At 39.3% G+C, this 17662-nt stretch overlaps 1 protein-coding gene across 1 annotated transcript; it reads right to left on the bottom strand.

Annotated features, from left to right (window-relative positions):
• Positions 1 to 1860: 1860 nt before the first annotated feature.
• Positions 1861 to 6571, bottom strand: Gng11 (G protein subunit gamma 11). The gene is made up of 2 exons (XM_041675660.1): positions 6319 to 6571; positions 1861 to 2272 (listed from the first exon to the last, which is right to left on the bottom strand). The coding sequence occupies exons 1-2, from the start codon at positions 6412 to 6414 to the stop codon at positions 2147 to 2149; spliced, it is 222 nt and encodes a 73-aa protein (XP_041531594.1). The 5' UTR covers positions 6415 to 6571; the 3' UTR covers positions 1861 to 2146.
• Between the last annotated feature and the right edge of the window lie 11091 nt (positions 6572 to 17662).

Raw genomic sequence — 17662 nt, 5'->3', positions numbered from 1 at the left:
CTGAAAGGAACTGAACACATGATTTAACTTATACGTAATACATTTTCACTTGTTAAATGTTGCTTCTATAATATATTCAAATAAATATTTTTCAAACTTTTCTGTTGCAAGTTATCATCACTTGAAAAAGGAGATATGATTCTTTGGGTTGGCTAGGTTAAATGATAAAACAAAAACAAATTTAGTAAAAAAAAAAACCTAGAAGCCTGGTTATTCATTGAGAAAACAGAACTTGACTAATTTCTTTTACGATTGAAAGAGACATAAGGGTATGTGTTCTCATGAATGAGTGACTGGATACAAGGAAGGAAATGCAGGATTCAGTTTGGTATGCATTTTTCTTAAGCAGTTAGGGAATAGAGATCATATTTTGGATTTGGATTATTAATTATATTATATGTGTAAACAGAATACATGTTTGCTTCCTTATCCAAAAAAGAAAATCCAATAAACAAATCAAAAGGAATGAACCTGCTTATTAGAGTAAAACTTAATAAACACCAAGATATTAAAATCATAGGCCACATTAAATGTAGCAGAAACCAACCCCAATTATCAATTGTTCCATGGTGAACGGGGGAAATAAGTTCTCACTACTCTAAAACCCTCCCTGCTGTAGTTGGTGCTCTGAGCTAAAATTATCCCTGGGCTCTCTCTCTGTAACCCCAATTGATGTCATCACTGGGAAAACGGCAGGAAACTGAAGGAAACAGCTCTTGCGTTAAGTCTGATATAATTACTTTTTCAAAAGCCCAAGTATCCTGTTCTCTTGTTGACAGGGAAAAAACAAGCTTTGCAAGTGAGGAGGCTGATAGACCTCAGGAAGCTGTTGGGGGCATGGGTCCTCTGGCAAGGCATGGAAGGAAAACCTGCAAAACTAAGCTAACCAGGAGCAAAGATAAACTGGAAGAGACATATAGGCTTTGGGTGCCACATGTAATACCACAGAGAAAGTTAGTAACTATACCTAGTTGAACTAGAACCTATCAATAAATATTTTGCTTTACTTTCCCCCCAAATCTCCAAACAAAAGACAAGAGGAAGAATGTCTCTTTCACAGAGGTCTTAGTTACAGCTGCATTCATAGAGGATATCAGCAAGAAATGTATTTGGCCTGTTCTACCTCCTGTGTACAGCTACCTAGACAAGGTCACCAAGGAAAGTGGGACCAATGATTGGAAAAATATACTTGCAAGGCTCATCACCGAAGCAGAGGGAATAGAATATATGTCGCGTTTCCGCAAGCTGACATGAAAACAGCCAATTGATTTTCATAGTTGGTCAAAATTCACTGTTGTTTTTGGAGAAAATAAAAAAGAAGCATGTTTAACTGGGCCTGCAATGAGCTGACAGAGTGGATGAAAATATTCAAACAGCTTCCCAGTTGCCACCAAACTCGGGTGGAGCCGTCCACAGAGGTGGAGAGAACAAGGGGATGGAGTGTCAACAAAAGAGCTAGCCTTTGGAAGTCAGAGTTGGCCACGGATATACTGCTGGGAGAAGGGCTTCTCTTTCTCCTCTTTCTGATTCACAGTCTGGTCCTTTTTCCTGCTGGAGGAACACTTTAAACAACGTGGATAATCACAAACCCGGGAAATGCTGAGGCTCCTGACCCACAGCTCGACTCCTGTTAATGTCATTAGGAATTTTACCCGCTCACTTCCCTAATAGTTGAAGTTAAATCAAACACATTCCAGAAGTCAGACTTTGGCATTGTAAACTCCCACGAATCAGGAAGAGCTAGGATTGGCAAACTTATCAGATGGCATCCCCAGTCTTACAGCCCCCAAACTCTGAGGAGATTAGAGAAGGAAATCCGAGATTTAATATATGAAATGTGCTGTCTCAAATCACCACCACTAATTTTCCCAAGACAAACTTTATTGGAGGCAGCAAGCAGCTCACTGAAAGGGTAGGGTCATGCCTTCATCCCACCACTGCCCTCCGAAGACGGGCGTATCCTGAGCACGAGTCAGAAGCAGGCACACACCACAGTCGCACATAAACTTCCTGGAGAGTCCTGCAGCAGTTTTCTTCTCAATTACATTTTTTATCTTCTTTAAAATACACTTTGATTTTATTTCGGGGAAAAATAAAACAAATAAAGGAACAACTTGCCGCGAGTGAGAATAGAGTTTCCCCAGAGTTAGGAAATGACACAGCTGCCCTTTTCTTTGAAGGGATTCTTGTCTTCTGGGATTCCCTTCACGAGAGGATCCTCTCCGGAACGTTCTTCAATATAGTTCTTTATTTCTTCAGAGCATTTAGACACCTGAAGTTTCAAAAAAGGGAGGGGGAAATCAAAAGAAACAAATTAGGTCAAGAATATTGAACTTTGCTGCAGGCTTTTTTGAAGTTGTTAAAATTTAGTGAATAAGATTTAATTTTTAAAAATAATGTTTTAACTATATATTTATCCCTCTGAATATTGGAAGTAGTCAAGATTGCTGGGCAAAAATTTGGGAACTGGGGGGTGGGGTGGGATGGAGGAAAGGGGATATGGGGAGAGAAAAGTGAGAAGGGGAGGATAGGGAGAACTTGGGGGAATGGGATGGTTGAGATAATGGAAGGTTGGATATGGGTGCAGGGAAGTACATATCTTAACTAAGGGAGCCATTTTAGGGTTGGCAAGAGCCTTGACTCTAGAGAAGTTCCCAGAGGTTCAGAGACATGTACCCAACTAGTTCCTTGGGCAGCTAAGGAGAGAGAGCCTGAAATGGCCCGATCCTATAGCCATACTAAAGAATATCTTGCATATCACCATAGAACCTTCATCTGGCGATGGATGCAGATAGAGACAGAGACTCACATTGGAGCAATGGATTGAGCTCCCAAGGTCCAAATGAGGAACAGAAGGAGGGAGAACATGAGCAAGGAAGTCAAGACAACAAGGGGGGCACCCACCCACTGAGACGGTGGGGCTGATCTATTAGGAGATCACCAAGGCCAGCTGGACTGGGATTGAAAATGCTTGGAATAAAACCGGACTCACTGAATATGGTGGACAATGAGGGCTGCTGAGAAGCCAAGGACAATGACACTGGGTTTTGATCCTACTGCATGTACTGGCTTTGTGGGAGCCTAGCCTGTTTGGATGCTCACCTTCCTAGACCTGGATGGAGTGGGGAGGAACTTGGACCTCCCACAGGGCAGGGAACCCTGACTGCTCTTTGGACTGGAGAGGGAGGGGGGAGGGGAGGGGGGCGTGGGGTGTGGGGGGAGGGGGAGGGAAAAGGGAGGCAGGGAGGAGGTGGAAATTTTTAATTAAAAAAATTTAATAAAAAAATAAAATTAAAAAAATAATGTTTTAAAAATTCTTCCCATGCTCTAAGATTTTCATTTTATTCTATTTGTATATGTGATACAATCTGTGAGAAAGGAACTTTAATTATTCAAGAAGCAAATGCTTGAAAGCCATTGTAGGAATGAATAGTTTATCCATGAAAATGTCTGTTCATGTGTTACGTGATTTCCGTCCTCTCTGAAATACACTTGTAACAAACCTATCTTCAAATTCTCTCCACGACAGTCAGCTGTCAGTCGCCCGTCACTGTTCTCACACAAACGCTTATGCCACACCCCAGAACTCTGTGTAGTCACAGAAGTGACGGGGGAAGACTGGCTGACTGGCACTGGTATATTTGTCCTCCCGTCTCACTTTAAACCGTGCCTCGGAATTCCTTTGACCAGTATGGCGATGATTATAATAAATGCTTTTCTAGGGGGGTTGTAGGGTTATCTGAGATTCTGGTAAACTTTTCTTCCACTGGGAAAGGATTAAATAGTTTTTTTTCTTTTTCAAAAATTCTGCCAGTAAGAGACAAGTTTCAGTTTTTTAAAAAATAAATAAATAAAGGAGAGTGAGTGGGAAATGAAAAGTAAGAGTCACTAAACATAAAGGGTCTGTTTTGAGAGTAAGAAGTTTTGAAGTAACGTGCGTACTATCGACAACGGTTTGTGACTTAAATTAGTACCCTTTGAGAGAGTCTCACTAAACATGTTTACATATATCTCTCCAAACATGCACAATTATTTATAAATAAGTACAGCTACCACAGTGTTAACACATCACACACAATTATGAAACATAAACTAGTAATTACAAAAGAATGAGATTCAAAAATAAACACAAGTAGAAACCTCATATCATTTTTTCCTTCTCATAACTGAAAGCCCTGTTCGCATGGCAGTATGTAGAACCCACTGGTCCAAACCTTAAAACTAGGTCAAACAGTGACAGCGATTAAAATATGATAATAAATAGTATCCTGCCAAGAATCTGACTATTGCTGGCACTCATAGTATGTGTGTTTTAAGGGAATTCTCAGTGCTGATAAATGGAGTGTTAAAACCTGGAGTCTACGGGTCCAGTGAAAAACATCTGGATAAGATCCTTGTTCCCCACTGTTCCTGCAGAAGCTTTTACACTGGGTTTCTGAAAATGTCAGTAATCTCCAAAAGTGGATAATTGCTCCTTCTGTGATGGAGAGGGCATATCTGACCCCTAATTAGTTAGCTGCAGTCAGATGTGACGTGTGAATGGGCTTGAGCACTACCCCAGGCATCAACAGAGATTGACAGGATAACATAGAGGGCACCCCAGAAACACTCTGGACGGACCTGCATTGTGGTTGTCTGTGGTGTTGAAGAAGGAATTAGTTAGCCTCTCTGGGACTGAAGTGCTTCTCTTGGCTCAAGTGAGGGCTCCAGTGGGATCTAAGAGCCACAGTGCTCACCTGGCACGGATAGAGACCTCTGTGCGTCATGCTGAAAATGAAATGCTGCAGTGTGAGATGGCCCCTCTAGGAATCCAGGAACGATCACCCTAAGTCTTTCTGTCTTCCTTGAACTTAGAAACTTAGAGTTTCCGGAGTTGGAAAAGCTGTTATGTCCTGTGCACCCTGGGGTTGAGGTGATTCCGAGGGAGAAAGTGCAAAAAAGAGATGCTTGTTTTTTACACTGGCACAACCACGGCCCTGCAGCAGAAACCTGTCCTTTCCTACACACCCCTGTAACTTCTACCCAGTGATGTTAACTACACAAACAGCTCCGCTTTGCAAAAGCAAAACATTATTTCAGTATACGCAGTGCTGTCCCTAGGGCTAGCACTTGCCAAACTCAGGGTTTTTGTCACCAACCAAAACAGCCCTTCAAAGGCCCTATTCCTCGAATCACATGACCTACTTAAAACTACGTGTAAGAATTTGTGTGAGGTAAATAGCTAGATGGCGGCCGGGGGGGGGGGGGGGGGGGGGGTTGTGCATAAAATAGCGAAACTCAAAAAGTTCCAGCCTCTTCCAAAGATCACCAAGGGATAGCAAAACTCTTGTGGTGCGAGTTCGGAGTCGGCTTACTGGCGCCTCGTTCCCATTTCTTCTTTTATTTTTTTTCAAATATTAAACTATAAACAAAAGGTAAAAATCAAAGAGTCCAGAGTGTGGCTCAGAGGTGACCACGTATTCAATGCCCTGAGTTTGGGCCCCAGCATCCCAAAGTTTTAAAAATAAAATCAGTTCAAATTTTTCTTGTTGAAGAGAAAAGAATCATTTTCTTAGAAATGACCAAATTACCTAAAAGCCTTTTTTTTTTTTTTTCTGAACTACAAGTTGCCAGACAGAGTGAGAGGATGAATGTAAAAGGCTCCTACGACCAGCAAGAAACTGAAGTAAAACTCCGAAGCTTTTCATGGAGTTTCAGTGGAAACTCCAGAATATTTTTTTTCATTTTCTGGTTAGGCTGGCCTGGAACTCTTGACCCTCCTGCCTCCACTTCCTAAGTGCTTGGGAATTACAGAGGTAGACTACCACACCCAGTCTGTACTTATTTTTTTTTTAAATTTGCAACCATATGTTCTTCAGTATAAATATAATTATGTTTATAAGCAAGTTCAGAAAACACTGTATTGGTCATTTGCATACTTACAAAAAGAGTTGAAAACTGCGTAAGATGTTCAAACAAATAACTGAAATTCAGGCAGTTTTTCCTAAAGCCCCCGTGGAGTCTTTGCAAAATCGAAGGTAACATGACTGGGAGGTTTCAAAATGTATTTTTAGAAGAACTCTTTAATTCCAGAATAGAAACCAGCAGCCGTTTGGGGATTGCTTATGTTCTTTTTAGGGCTATCTTGATGATATTTGACTTTATATTTCTTATTAATTACTGATTCATTAATTATACCTTTAGCAACTTCCCCACATCATCTAACAGCTCCAGGCTTCTATAGAGAAGCTGCCAGAAGAAAACCAAACCAGTTAACCGTGATATTCTGACCTCGTTAACATTTCTGAGACGGAATTCAGGAATAGCTGGCCACCTTACCTGTTGTCTCTGCAACTTCACTTCTTTGCGAAGTTGCTCAACCTCCATCTTCAGCTTTTCCTTTTCCGGAAGATCCTCAATGTGAAGGGCAGGCATCTTTGCCTCAGAACTGGGCCCAGGAGTCACTTGTGCAAGGCAGCCACTGGAAGCTCCTAGAACCAGGACGCGTCCCCAAATATGCGCCGGCCCAGGCTATCCGTCCCCCATCCCCCCACCCCCTCGCAGGACGTGACTGGCTGGGGAACCTCTGCTCCCAGCTCCCCGGGGCCTCGGCTTCCTGCCCAAGCCTGCTCCCGATGACCTTTCCCAGAGTCCAGGCAACCTCCAAGCGGCTTCTCCAGGCCCAGCAGCCCTGTATCCAGGCAGCTTGGCGAGGGTTAAGTATGAGACCTCCTCCTTCCTGGCTGTTCTGGGCAGGCTGCAGACTCTGCTGGACCACGGGCAGGCCTGGCGCTGGACCTTGCCACACCCACGGGAACTGCGGTTGGAAACAAAAGTTTTACTTTTGTTCCTTTATTATTATTTTTTTTATTTAGTGTGTGTGTGTGTCCGTCCAACTTATATCCGGATTTTGTTTAAAGGCAGGAAAAGGACACTACTCAACAGGAAATAACGGTCCTTCACCTCTCCAAGTTTTAAAAATACACAGTTTGTAACTTTTCCAAATACGTAATGGGGAAAGTGGATATTTGAAAAGGAGGGAGGAAGCGCAATGTGGAACTCAGCTAGGTCTCACAAGTTTCCACCAGAATTGTGTTGACACATGTCACGTGGTTTGCTAAAGTTTAAAAGGCCTTTGACAAATATGCTTGGAGGAGAAAAGTAATTTGAGATAATAGTGTTTCCTGTTGCCAAATAACTATCTGCATTTTCACTTTTTGGTGGGAGTGGTGGGAGAAGTTTTGTAACCCCGAGAAGATAAAAAGACATTACTAGAAAACTAACAGGAGTTAAAGCCCCCTCCAGAGTTCCTCCCATTCCCCAAGACGTCGTAGTACACATCTACATGAAGGGGCAAGTTTCTTGCTTTATGTTTTTGGATTCCTGGTGGACTTCCTTTCCTTGGAGGAGGCAGCAATGTCACTTAGAATAGCTTTCCCCACTTTCTAGAAAGCAATCTTCATGGAACTGCAGCCTTGGATAGCCAGGAAGGAGTCTTTGGGAAATATTAAGGTTCAGTGTCAACTTTGATCCCTTGTTCATAATGCTCGAAGGTGAGAGAGAAAAAAACAAACACATATGTAAATGTAGGAAACCTGCCTTTGCAATAGAATACCCCCTGTGTTTCCCCTAGACAACTTCCCAACTAATAGTCAAATTTGGATGAAGAGTGGAGGCAATAACTAAATATTTCAGGGTACTCGATCTTAGGTATGGAGTTGTTTAGTACACAGGCTCCACCCACTACCCTCACTGACTATATTAAGATGAAAAGAACAATGGACTATTTAATAAGTGCTCTTTGGTAGTCCTTCCAACTCTTCCTCGAGCCAGCAATGAAAAGTCACTTAAAATTTTCTGGGTTTTGTTTTCCAGCTTTAAAAATATGAATCAGGGAAGTGGGTGAGTTGTGTCATGTCTCCAAAGGTGACTAAAAGTGATCAATCTTTCTTTTTCCATAAAGAAAATGTTTAGATGCTCCGCTTTCTGTATTTGAAATATCAGGATCACCCAGACTTAGAGGTGGGCCAGCTGGTGAAGTTTTGCTTATTAGTAATCAGTCAAGACAAACTCACATCTGTCTGAAGAGCCAAGATTCTGTCTTAAATGTTCTATCCCTTAAGTTTAAAAAGTTCACTAAAATAGCTTAAGTTAGCTAGTGAAAGTAAGTTAAATGAACGTGGGTAAGTCTTACACCAAAATGAAATAAGTTGGTTACGAAAATTAAGGTACATGTCTGACTTAAATAATATCGTAGAATTATTTGGGCCTGTAAATTTCTTCCTTTTGAATCAGCTAGTGCATGCAGGGATGCATATTTATAAACATATTCGTTGGTGAGCGTTTTCCTCGGTATGTGAGGCTTAAGTTAGAGACTTTATGTATTAATCCATATTTTTCTTTTATTCTCAGACAATTCACAGTGTGATATCTTTTTAAAAATAAATTAACCTAAGCTGGGCAGTGGTGGCGCAAGCCTTTAATCCCAGCACTTGGGAGGCAGAGGCAGGCAGATTGTTGTGAGTTCAAGGTCGGCCTGGTCTACAAGAGCTAGTTCCAAGACAGGCTCAACAACTACAGAGAGACCCTGTCTCAAAAAAACAAAATAGATAGATGATAGATAGATAGATAGATAGATAGATAGATAGATGAATTAACCTAAAAACAACGGAATACTAAGATTCCATTATCATACAATATTTTAAAAAATGTTTTGTTGTTCTTTGGTTTTAAGTGGTAAAACGATGAAGTAACTTTAAAAAGTTGGGGGTAGCCGGGCGGTGGTGGCGCACGCCTTTAATCCCAGGACTCAGGAGGCAGAGGCAGGCAGATCTCTGTGAGTTCGAGACCAGCCTGGTCTACAAGAGCTAGTTCCAGGACAGGCTCCAAAACCACAGAGAAACCCTGTCTCGAAAAACAAAACAAAACAAAAAAAATAAACAAATAAATAAATAAATAAAATAAAAAGTTGGGGGAGGGATTTGTAGACATCTGACTTTAAGTACTGAATCCATTGCCCAGAAAAGACCACTGGTAAGGAACTGCTCATGTATCCTAGTAGAGGTGGTCCATCAGCAATGTTCAAAAGGACTTTTATTTGTTTGACTGTTTTTTCCCCTGGCCATTACTGTTGTTGCTGTTGTGTTGAAGACAGAGCTCCATTTTTCACACATGCTACACACGAATTCTCCCAATCAGCCATATAGCCCCCAGAGTAAATAACCTTTAAAAAATATTTTTTTGTTAAAAGATAGTTAAGTTCGTATTGGGCAATTCAAATGTAGTGATAATTTCATATTGACATTCTGTGCATTATTCCATCAGAAGATTATTTACAGGGTAGTTTGTCTGTAATATATAGTCATACCATAAAAAAAAAAATCACAGGTATAGCCAGAAAGAAACTTTCATTAAGCATCTCATCACCATTTGGGCAAAATTTATAGAAATTTGTCTGATAAATGAAAGAGGCTAGGGAGATGATGTGGCTGGGGAGAGTGGATGTGACTCAAACCGGAGGACTTAAGTTCAGATCACTAACACCCATGTGAAAACTAGACGTGGTGGAGCAAGTTAATTATCTATGAGAGGTTGGGAGGAGCCGGGGAGAGGGCAGAAATAAACGGGTTCCTGAGCTTCCTGGCCAGCCTAGCCAGTTGAGAAGTCTCCGTCCCCAAAGCGAGGAGGATGTCCACTTGTGCAATAGTGGTACCACGGCTGTGGGAGTCACCAACTCCACTGTGCTCAAGACCGACTCCACAGGAGGAAATTTGTGCCTGGAATGTAAATCTTTTTAATAAAAATCCTATGGCTGGGGAGGTGATAAATTCTGGGGAAAACTTAATAATATTATTTAGCTAAACTCTTATAATGTCAAACTGCCTTCTAAAAAAAATTTTACGTTCATAGGCAAATGATGCTCTCAGTCTTGATCAGATAATCCACTTGCTAGTCAAAGGCAGTGAATGAAGTGACTCGTGGCTGTTCAGGAATCTGAGAATAAATAAAGCATAATTTCTTGCTCCCAAGAAAAATATTCATGGTGTCCTCTCAAGTGCTCACAAAATGTGAGCAACGTAGTGTGGAAAGCGTGAGGGGCGGGAGGGGGGGGGAGGGTGACTACAAATGCCGTCTTTTGATCGAGGTGCAGTGATTATAAGTATACACTTTCTGTAGCTGCTGATTTCTGCACTGAGGTTCTGTGATAACATGCAGGCAAAGGTGGCCAGAGCAGCGGCTCTGGTCCCTATCGGTGAACTCTTGCCTCCTGATCGATCCTAGGAGGAGAGGTATGGTTTTCAGTTACCTACTCACTGGTATTCCAGGCGGGCTTCGTTGTATTTCCACACCTGTGATCTGACAGATAGCTCTGAATAAACTCAGTGGGTCACAAAATGAAACATTAAGGCAGGGGTTTGAAAAGGGACTTGGAAATTGAGTGTTGGGAACATGAGAGGAAATGAGCTGGTGTGTGGAGAAAATAATCAGGATATACTGCATACATGTACAAAACTACCAGAGAAATAGGTTAATGAACAAACATCAAAATACGGGGAAGATTGATAGCAGAAGATACCTAGTGTTGACCTCTGGCCTACACACACACACACACACACACACACACACACACACAGTCACACACATATATACAAAAAGCAACCACTTGCTCTTTTAAACTCTAAAAAACATGATCTTAAAATAAAATTTTTAAAATTTCCCAATTAATCAAGTTGTTGTTAAAAATCGATGAAGAAAGTTCATTATAAAAACACCAAAAGAAGTTTTACGTTGCAGTAAAAAAAAAATATTATTTTTTGGAATAGCGTTCTAACTATATTTTATATTGTGTGTTTTAAGAAAAAAAACACCTTTTTTCCTGATTCTCTTCTGTTGGAAAAAATAAAATCCCAAATTCTGTCTTCTGAAATCATAAAAATAAATAACAGATTAGGTTATTAAAATGATGGCTTCTTTAAGAAAGGTATTTTAGCACATATTTGATTTACTCTTGATTTGTTTGTATTTTTTGGAGTCTGCTAAAAAGCAATCCCATAGCAGCTTCAAGAGATTTGTGCTTATTGCTCATAGCTACATATGTGTGCTTCCTATTTAGATTAAAAAAAAAAAGAAAGAAAGAAAGAGATGCCTTCAAATAACAGAATGGCCTGAGTCTGGTGGTCTAAACACCCCACAAATATTTGTAATTAACTTTACCAAAGAGTTTCCATCTGCAAAACTGTTTCTGAGCTCTTTAAAATCTTATCACAAGTAATTGATAATTCTTATGGCTAAGGTTAACTAGTTTTCACATATTATGAAATATTCACATTATTTCTTTAGGAACCGATGCACCTTGAGATCAATTTTTTAAAAATAAATAATAAAAGAGATGCTTTCCTTTCTCTTTCTCCCAATCTCATTCATCTTCACTCTCCTTCTTCCTCCTTGATCTCCTTCATCTTCTTTGTCTTTTGTAAATCTTGAACTCACCTCTGTACTTACATCTCAAAGTATAAGTGACTCAAAAGAAAGACTGTGTAAGTATTCATTCTTACTAATGCACCTGCAGACTTTGTACAAGAGCCAGATAAGGAGGCATTTTAGGAGGTTTGGGTGTTGTTCTTTTTCTTTTGTCTTTGCCTCCCTCTGTATTAGCCAGTTCTTCTTAACCTAGTGCCCCTAGCCCTGGAATGACAGATTTTGGAGAGAACAGTCATTGTCAGTTACAGCTGTGCAGTTTGGGGGAATAGTCACGGCTTCATTTCCTTCTTTTTGGATATCTTTCTCTGCAGTCCTTCCCTTTGATTTCTTGCCTACTCAAAACTCATCCCACAATATGTATTTTTAATCAAAAATGAATTTATCTGCCTGCCGTAAGGGTTCTGCCTTGTCTAATTTAAACACTTGACAAGTACTGTACTTTCCTGTTCTTAATTAGATTAAATATTAATGAAGTCAGTTTTATTCTAGAAACAATTTATTATTAGGTTGGGCAGTTTTAAAGATTAAGAGGCTTGGAGAAATTATGATATAGCATTGAAATTAAGACTACAAATTATGAAGAGAAAAGTAAAAAAATATTAGATGACTTCAGAGGTACATAAAAATAATCTTGATGGAGGAGAAGAAATTGTCTCAGAAAAAAAACAGTTTTCAGAGGTCTAAAATGGAGTGGAGAGGTATTTCAGGTGTGGGGACCAATGTGACCAAATTTTACAGGGAAGATCAAGGCAGTCTTGATCTTCATGAAGCTATTTGTCATCTTTACCGGGATTCTACAGACATCACAATGATGCATTTTATTAAGCCTTCTCTGTGTCTACTTCTGAGCTAAGGGAACATAAATACCCAAATAAAGATCACTCCATGTTCATTTTATACATTACAAAGACTTGGAGTTGTTTATCCAAAATTCCTAATACAATAGAAGAGCAGGGGTTTTACAGACTTCAAAATCTATATAAAGTTGCAGGATAGAAACCACATGTGACAATTTAGAGTATGTTTTGCATATTATCAATTATCATAATAAAGACTGCATTTAAATTAGAAAGAAAAGGAAATATGGAACACTTTGTTAAATAAACACTAACTTGCAGGTGGAAAACAAGAGACAGACATCGATCCAATAAATAATTACACAAAATAATACGATGGAGACACAGAGACTGAGGAAACTGTATGGAAGGGTGGGGGTTGGTGGGGTGGGTTTTAGTCCTTCTAAATAGGAAAGAAGTACACACTTGTCACCCAGTCACCCGACCTCAACAATCACACAGAATCTATATGAATTACAACACTGTTTGACCAATTTTTTGGGAGTATTTCTAACTAGCTCTTACATCTTAAATTAACCTATAATCTATGAACTGCCACAAGGCTGTGACTTTCCAATGAAGTTCTGGTATCTTTCTCCTACAGCAGCTACATGGTGTCTGCTTGACTCTGCCTTCTTTCCTCCTCTGTCTCTGCTTGGATTTCCTACCTTGCTATATTCTGCCCTGTCATAAACCAAAACATCTTCTTTATTAAAAAATGGTGATAAAACATATTCACAGCATACAGAGAAGAATCCTACATCATCCCCCCTTTACCATCTAAATAAAAAGGAAGGTTTAACATTGACATAGTAAAATTGCATATAACAAAACAGGTATCAAGCAAGAATTATACTTAACAATATTTAATCTATTTGTATCTGGCAAAATTAAAGAAAATATTCTATCATCTATTTTAATCTTTGTCAGTCTAAAGTTTCATATTTATTTTTATTTTTTATCATAACTAAGGAAAACTGTAACTATCTGTTTTCAACTCCATCAAAGACTCCAGAAGGATATAATATTACCTAAGCAAACAGGAAGTGCATTGTAAGTAACTTCCAAAACTAGAATTGACAGAGATATCTTGTTGTCTGGATAGTCACCCAAGGTTCTTCTGTAATGTTGTGGCATCCAGCTACAGCCTGCAGACCCACAGTATCTGGCAGACTTTTTCATGAAGCAGGAAATTTGAAAAAACTGTTTTGCCTAAATTGGCAGTTTACCAGTCACTTTTTTCTGTGTCCTTCAGAATGTCTGGCAGACTCTTTCATGAAGCAGGAACTCTGAAGGGCTGTCTCACCTTCTTTAGGCAAGTTCAGCAGTCATTGTTTTGTGGGTCCTGCATGTCCATTCTATACAGCAAACCATCAAGCAGTTCAGGCAAAAGCAGTTTCTTGCTCAAATGGCTAGCCTTGTCACATTGAAGGCAAACTTCATAACTAGTTTCTTCAATGCCCATCAACCTCTCTGAAGTAATTGGTGCTGCCAGAAGCATACATGTCTCACTACCAAGAAAAGTCTAAGTTCTTAAAACATTTTAAATGCCATATTCTGTAAGTCTTTGAAGTGTTGAGGATTATCTATTTAACTGAAATATATCTCTGCATACCTAGAAACCTAACTAACATGACTACAAGTTTAACTATCATAAATGACTATCTATTAATAACTCATTTTAATTATACATTACATTTTTAAATGAACTGTACAAGCATAATACCTTAAACAGGAGTAGAAATATACATGTAATGAAATTGACCTTAAATTTGTATCAATAAACCAAAGTCCATACCAAAGTAAAGTATTCATTTCTATATCACATCCCCCTTTAACTGAAACAAACATTTATAAACAATCATTTAAAGAATTTGGGCATATTTTTTCTAAACTGCTTCCTGCTGTTTGTTGGGCCAAATAGTTTAAGGGTTCATGGAGGTCATTCTGGAGGGAGGGTCGTGTTCCACCAAACCATATTTGCCTGGAGAGAATCCATAGGTTCTCATCCTCTGTGGAAACAAAAGCAGAACCTCTTTTCCAAAGTTACATATCCTTAGACTCAAATTTTGAAGTCAAGATATTTTTAAAATATATATGTTGGTTTATCTTAGTAGCTCTGAGAGTCAAATATTTTTCAGCAGTTAATTTATTAGCAGGCAAAAAAATCTGAAGAAAATGCAATAATATGCATAATCCAGACTCTCTGAATATATTCCATTTTTATGAGGCTTCTTCATTTTTTTAATCTATTACTTTTAATTATTATCTTTACATATTTACTCTATGACCATCTGTAATCTTTTATATTACTTTTACTGTCTCTTTAAAGACTGTTTTATTTTTTAAAACTATTTCTTTCAATAACTGTCCGTACCCATTTTCTTTTTTTGCTCAATCCTATGTACATTTTTAAAACACACTATGACCCTTTCAGAGGTTTATTTTTGTCTTATCTGTCTTTCTTGCAAATTTGTAATCCTTCGTTGATCCTCGTTTTAAACTCTTAAGCAGGTATGGCTAGAAGCAGAGTTGCTTTACCCGTTGGTTCCTTGATTTTCCAACATGGCAGACGTTCATTTACTGCCAGCACTGGGAGCCATGTTTACCACCCCAAATCTGGGGAGCAGTTGGCCCACCAAGTAACTTGCAGCACGCTGCCCACAATCCCCATTTATGTGCTCTGTACCAGGACCTCTCAAAAGAGTCTTCAGTGCCACAAACATGAACCAAGTAGCCATTTCTTAAAGGAGCCTCACATCTGCTTGCCACCAGCAAACAGAGCCTATCCGTGTTTGACTCGTGTTTTGCGGGTCTAGAAACACAAAATAGCTATTTTAGGTCCTATGTGGATCCATGCCAGATGGTGAGAGTCATTAAAAAAGAAAAATGGAGAAGTGCTATGGAATAATGCTCTTGTAGCCTGTAAAGATTTGTCACTTGTATTGGTTTAGTAAAATTCTGATTGGCGAGTAACCAGGCAAGCAGTATAGGCAGGACCATCAAATTAGGAGAATTCTGGGAAGCTGAAAGGCTCAGTCTGTAGTCACCAGCTAGATGCAGAGTAATCAATATGAGAATGTCTCACTGAATAAGGTACCAAGCCATGTGACTAACCATAGATAAGAATTATGGGTTAATTTAAGTTGTAAGAGCTAGTTAGTAATAAGCCTTAGCTAATAGATCAACAGTTTTTAATTAATATAAGCCTCTGTATGTTTCTTTGGGATTGAATGGCTGCTGGACTGGGTGGGATAGAAACTCTGTTCACAGAAAAGTAATTTCTCCTCAGAAAAAAGTTGATGACATTGTGTAATTTACCCTGGAGTCTTATGATATAAGGTATCATAAATGAAGACCTGCAGGAGAAAATGTTGATGTCTTCAGCAGGTAATCCAAAGTCTTGACCTGAGACATCTGCCAGTTTACTCCTCAGAATCTGTTCTATTATCCTTGTTTGAAAGAAAATGGGTTGGATGAATAGCAAAAGGTACATGTTGAGATTTCCTATGATCTAGTTGGAGAGCACTACACTGACTTCAGAATGTCTGCCAGAACCAGTAGTAGACAGTTTGCATTCTGTCTCCAAAATGATGGCCATTGCTTTGCATTGGAGGATTCTGATGAGTGAAGTATTCAAATTTCACTGTCCATGTGATATAACAATAAGGAAACAATGATTAAAAAAAATAGTTTGGCTTAGTTAATAACACTTGTCATTTCCCAGAGAAGCAGAGACAAGATGGCAGCATCATTTTTTTTTTTTTGTGGTTTGCCTTCACTATGCTGTGGAGATGGAATGGCTTGTAACTTACAACATGTTGAAATGTTTTTTGTTTGGTTGGGTTTTCTTTTGTTGTTGTTGTTGTTGTTCTTTATTTATTTATTTTTACTTAAAAATTTCCATCTCTTCCCCTCCTCCCATTTCCCTCCCACTCCCCCTATTCCTCCTCCCCCTTCTTCTCCAGTCCTAAGAGAAGTCAGGGATCCCTGCCCTTTGGGAGGTTCAAGTTCCTCCCCCCTCCATCCAGGTCTAGGAAGGTGAGCATCCAAACAGACTAGGCTCCCACAAAGCCAGTACATGCAGTAGGATCAAAACCCAGTGCCATTGTCCTTGGCTTCTCAGTCAGCCCTGCTTGTTCAACACGTTCAAGGAATCCAGTTTGATCACATGCTCCATCAGTCCCAGTCCATCTGGCCTTGGTGAGCTCCTATTATAATGATCAGCCCCACTGTCTCAGTGGGTGAGCGTACCCCTCGTGGTCCTGACTTCCTTGCTCATGTTCTCCCTCCTTCTGTTCCTCATTTGGACCTTGGGAGCTCAGTCCAGTGCTCCAATGTGGGTCTCTGTCTCTAGTTTCATATATCGCCAGATGAAGGTTCTATGATGATATGCAAGATATTCATCAGTATGGCAATAGGATAGGGCCATTTCAGGCTCCCTCTCCTCAGCTGCCCAAGGATCTAGCTGGGGACATCTCCATGGACACCTAGTTGGGTTTGTTTGTTTGGTTGGGTTTTTTTTTTTGTAATTCATTTTCTAGTTATATTTCCTAGCAAACAGGTATTGGGTCTCACCATGTGTCAGACAATATAAGCTGAGTGTTTTAATCACATAATTTCAACTCCATGAACTTAGGAACCAGAACCTGTATTATCTTCATATTCTTAGAGGAGTGCTTTAGAAAAATGGATGAAACAACCAAAGCTGGTCCCACAGCAGAGTGGCTCAGAGTTCCCTGTCTCCTACCCCTGTGTTCATAAGTTGGTATTCTGTTACTGGCTACATTCACTGTGTTCTCTGACCGAAGAATGAACTTAATCCAGTTGGCAGCTAGCACTCTGGAAAAAAAGTCACATCATTATTGACAGTCAGAACTGGGTAGGGATGTAGTTGGGGTTGTGTTAACAATACCCCTATTGATTAAATGAGGGAGGAAGAGAAACAAGCAATAAAGTTTCAATAATAAAAAATATTTATGAATTGTTTCTTGCCAAGATAGATTATCTGTGTCTCAAAATAAGAATTCCTAATGCTATAAACAAGTGTAATGTTGAGAATAATATATGCTGAATTATAAAGATCTAGATAGAATATGATTAGTATTGGCAGGAAAGGAAAGAAACATAAAACCATTCAAGCAACTCAGAATATACTGTTTCTAAAGAATGATTCATCAATATTTACTGTTAATTATATGTTAGACCTTATGCTAAATACTTCAAAAACATGAATATATATTATTGCATTTCCATTTTTATTAAAATTTAAAGTTTATAAATTTGAACAACATATGCAAATTTAATTATATAGGAATTTGCATGATCATTAAAATTGTAAATATTCTAAGAAAATCCCCCACCAC

The sequence above is a fragment of the Microtus oregoni genome, unplaced genomic scaffold (genome assembly GCF_018167655.1).
Source record: "Microtus oregoni isolate MIOR12 unplaced genomic scaffold, Mior012 000026F_ref0000081, whole genome shotgun sequence".
NCBI lineage: Eukaryota > Metazoa > Chordata > Mammalia > Rodentia > Cricetidae > Microtus > Microtus oregoni.
Note: the sequence above shows the minus strand (reverse complement) of the source record. Positions and strands in the feature narration are given on the sequence as shown.

Excerpts from the sequence above, each read along its gene's own strand:
- Gng11 (XM_041675660.1), bottom strand. The coding sequence starts at position 6,414 with ATGCCTGCCCTTCACATTGAGGATCTTCCGGAAAAGGAAAAGCTGAAG. Across the intron at positions 2,273-6,318 it reads TGAAGTTGCAGAGACAACAG|GTGTCTAAATGCTCTGAAGA; the intron begins GTAAGGTGGCCA and ends TTGAAACTTCAG.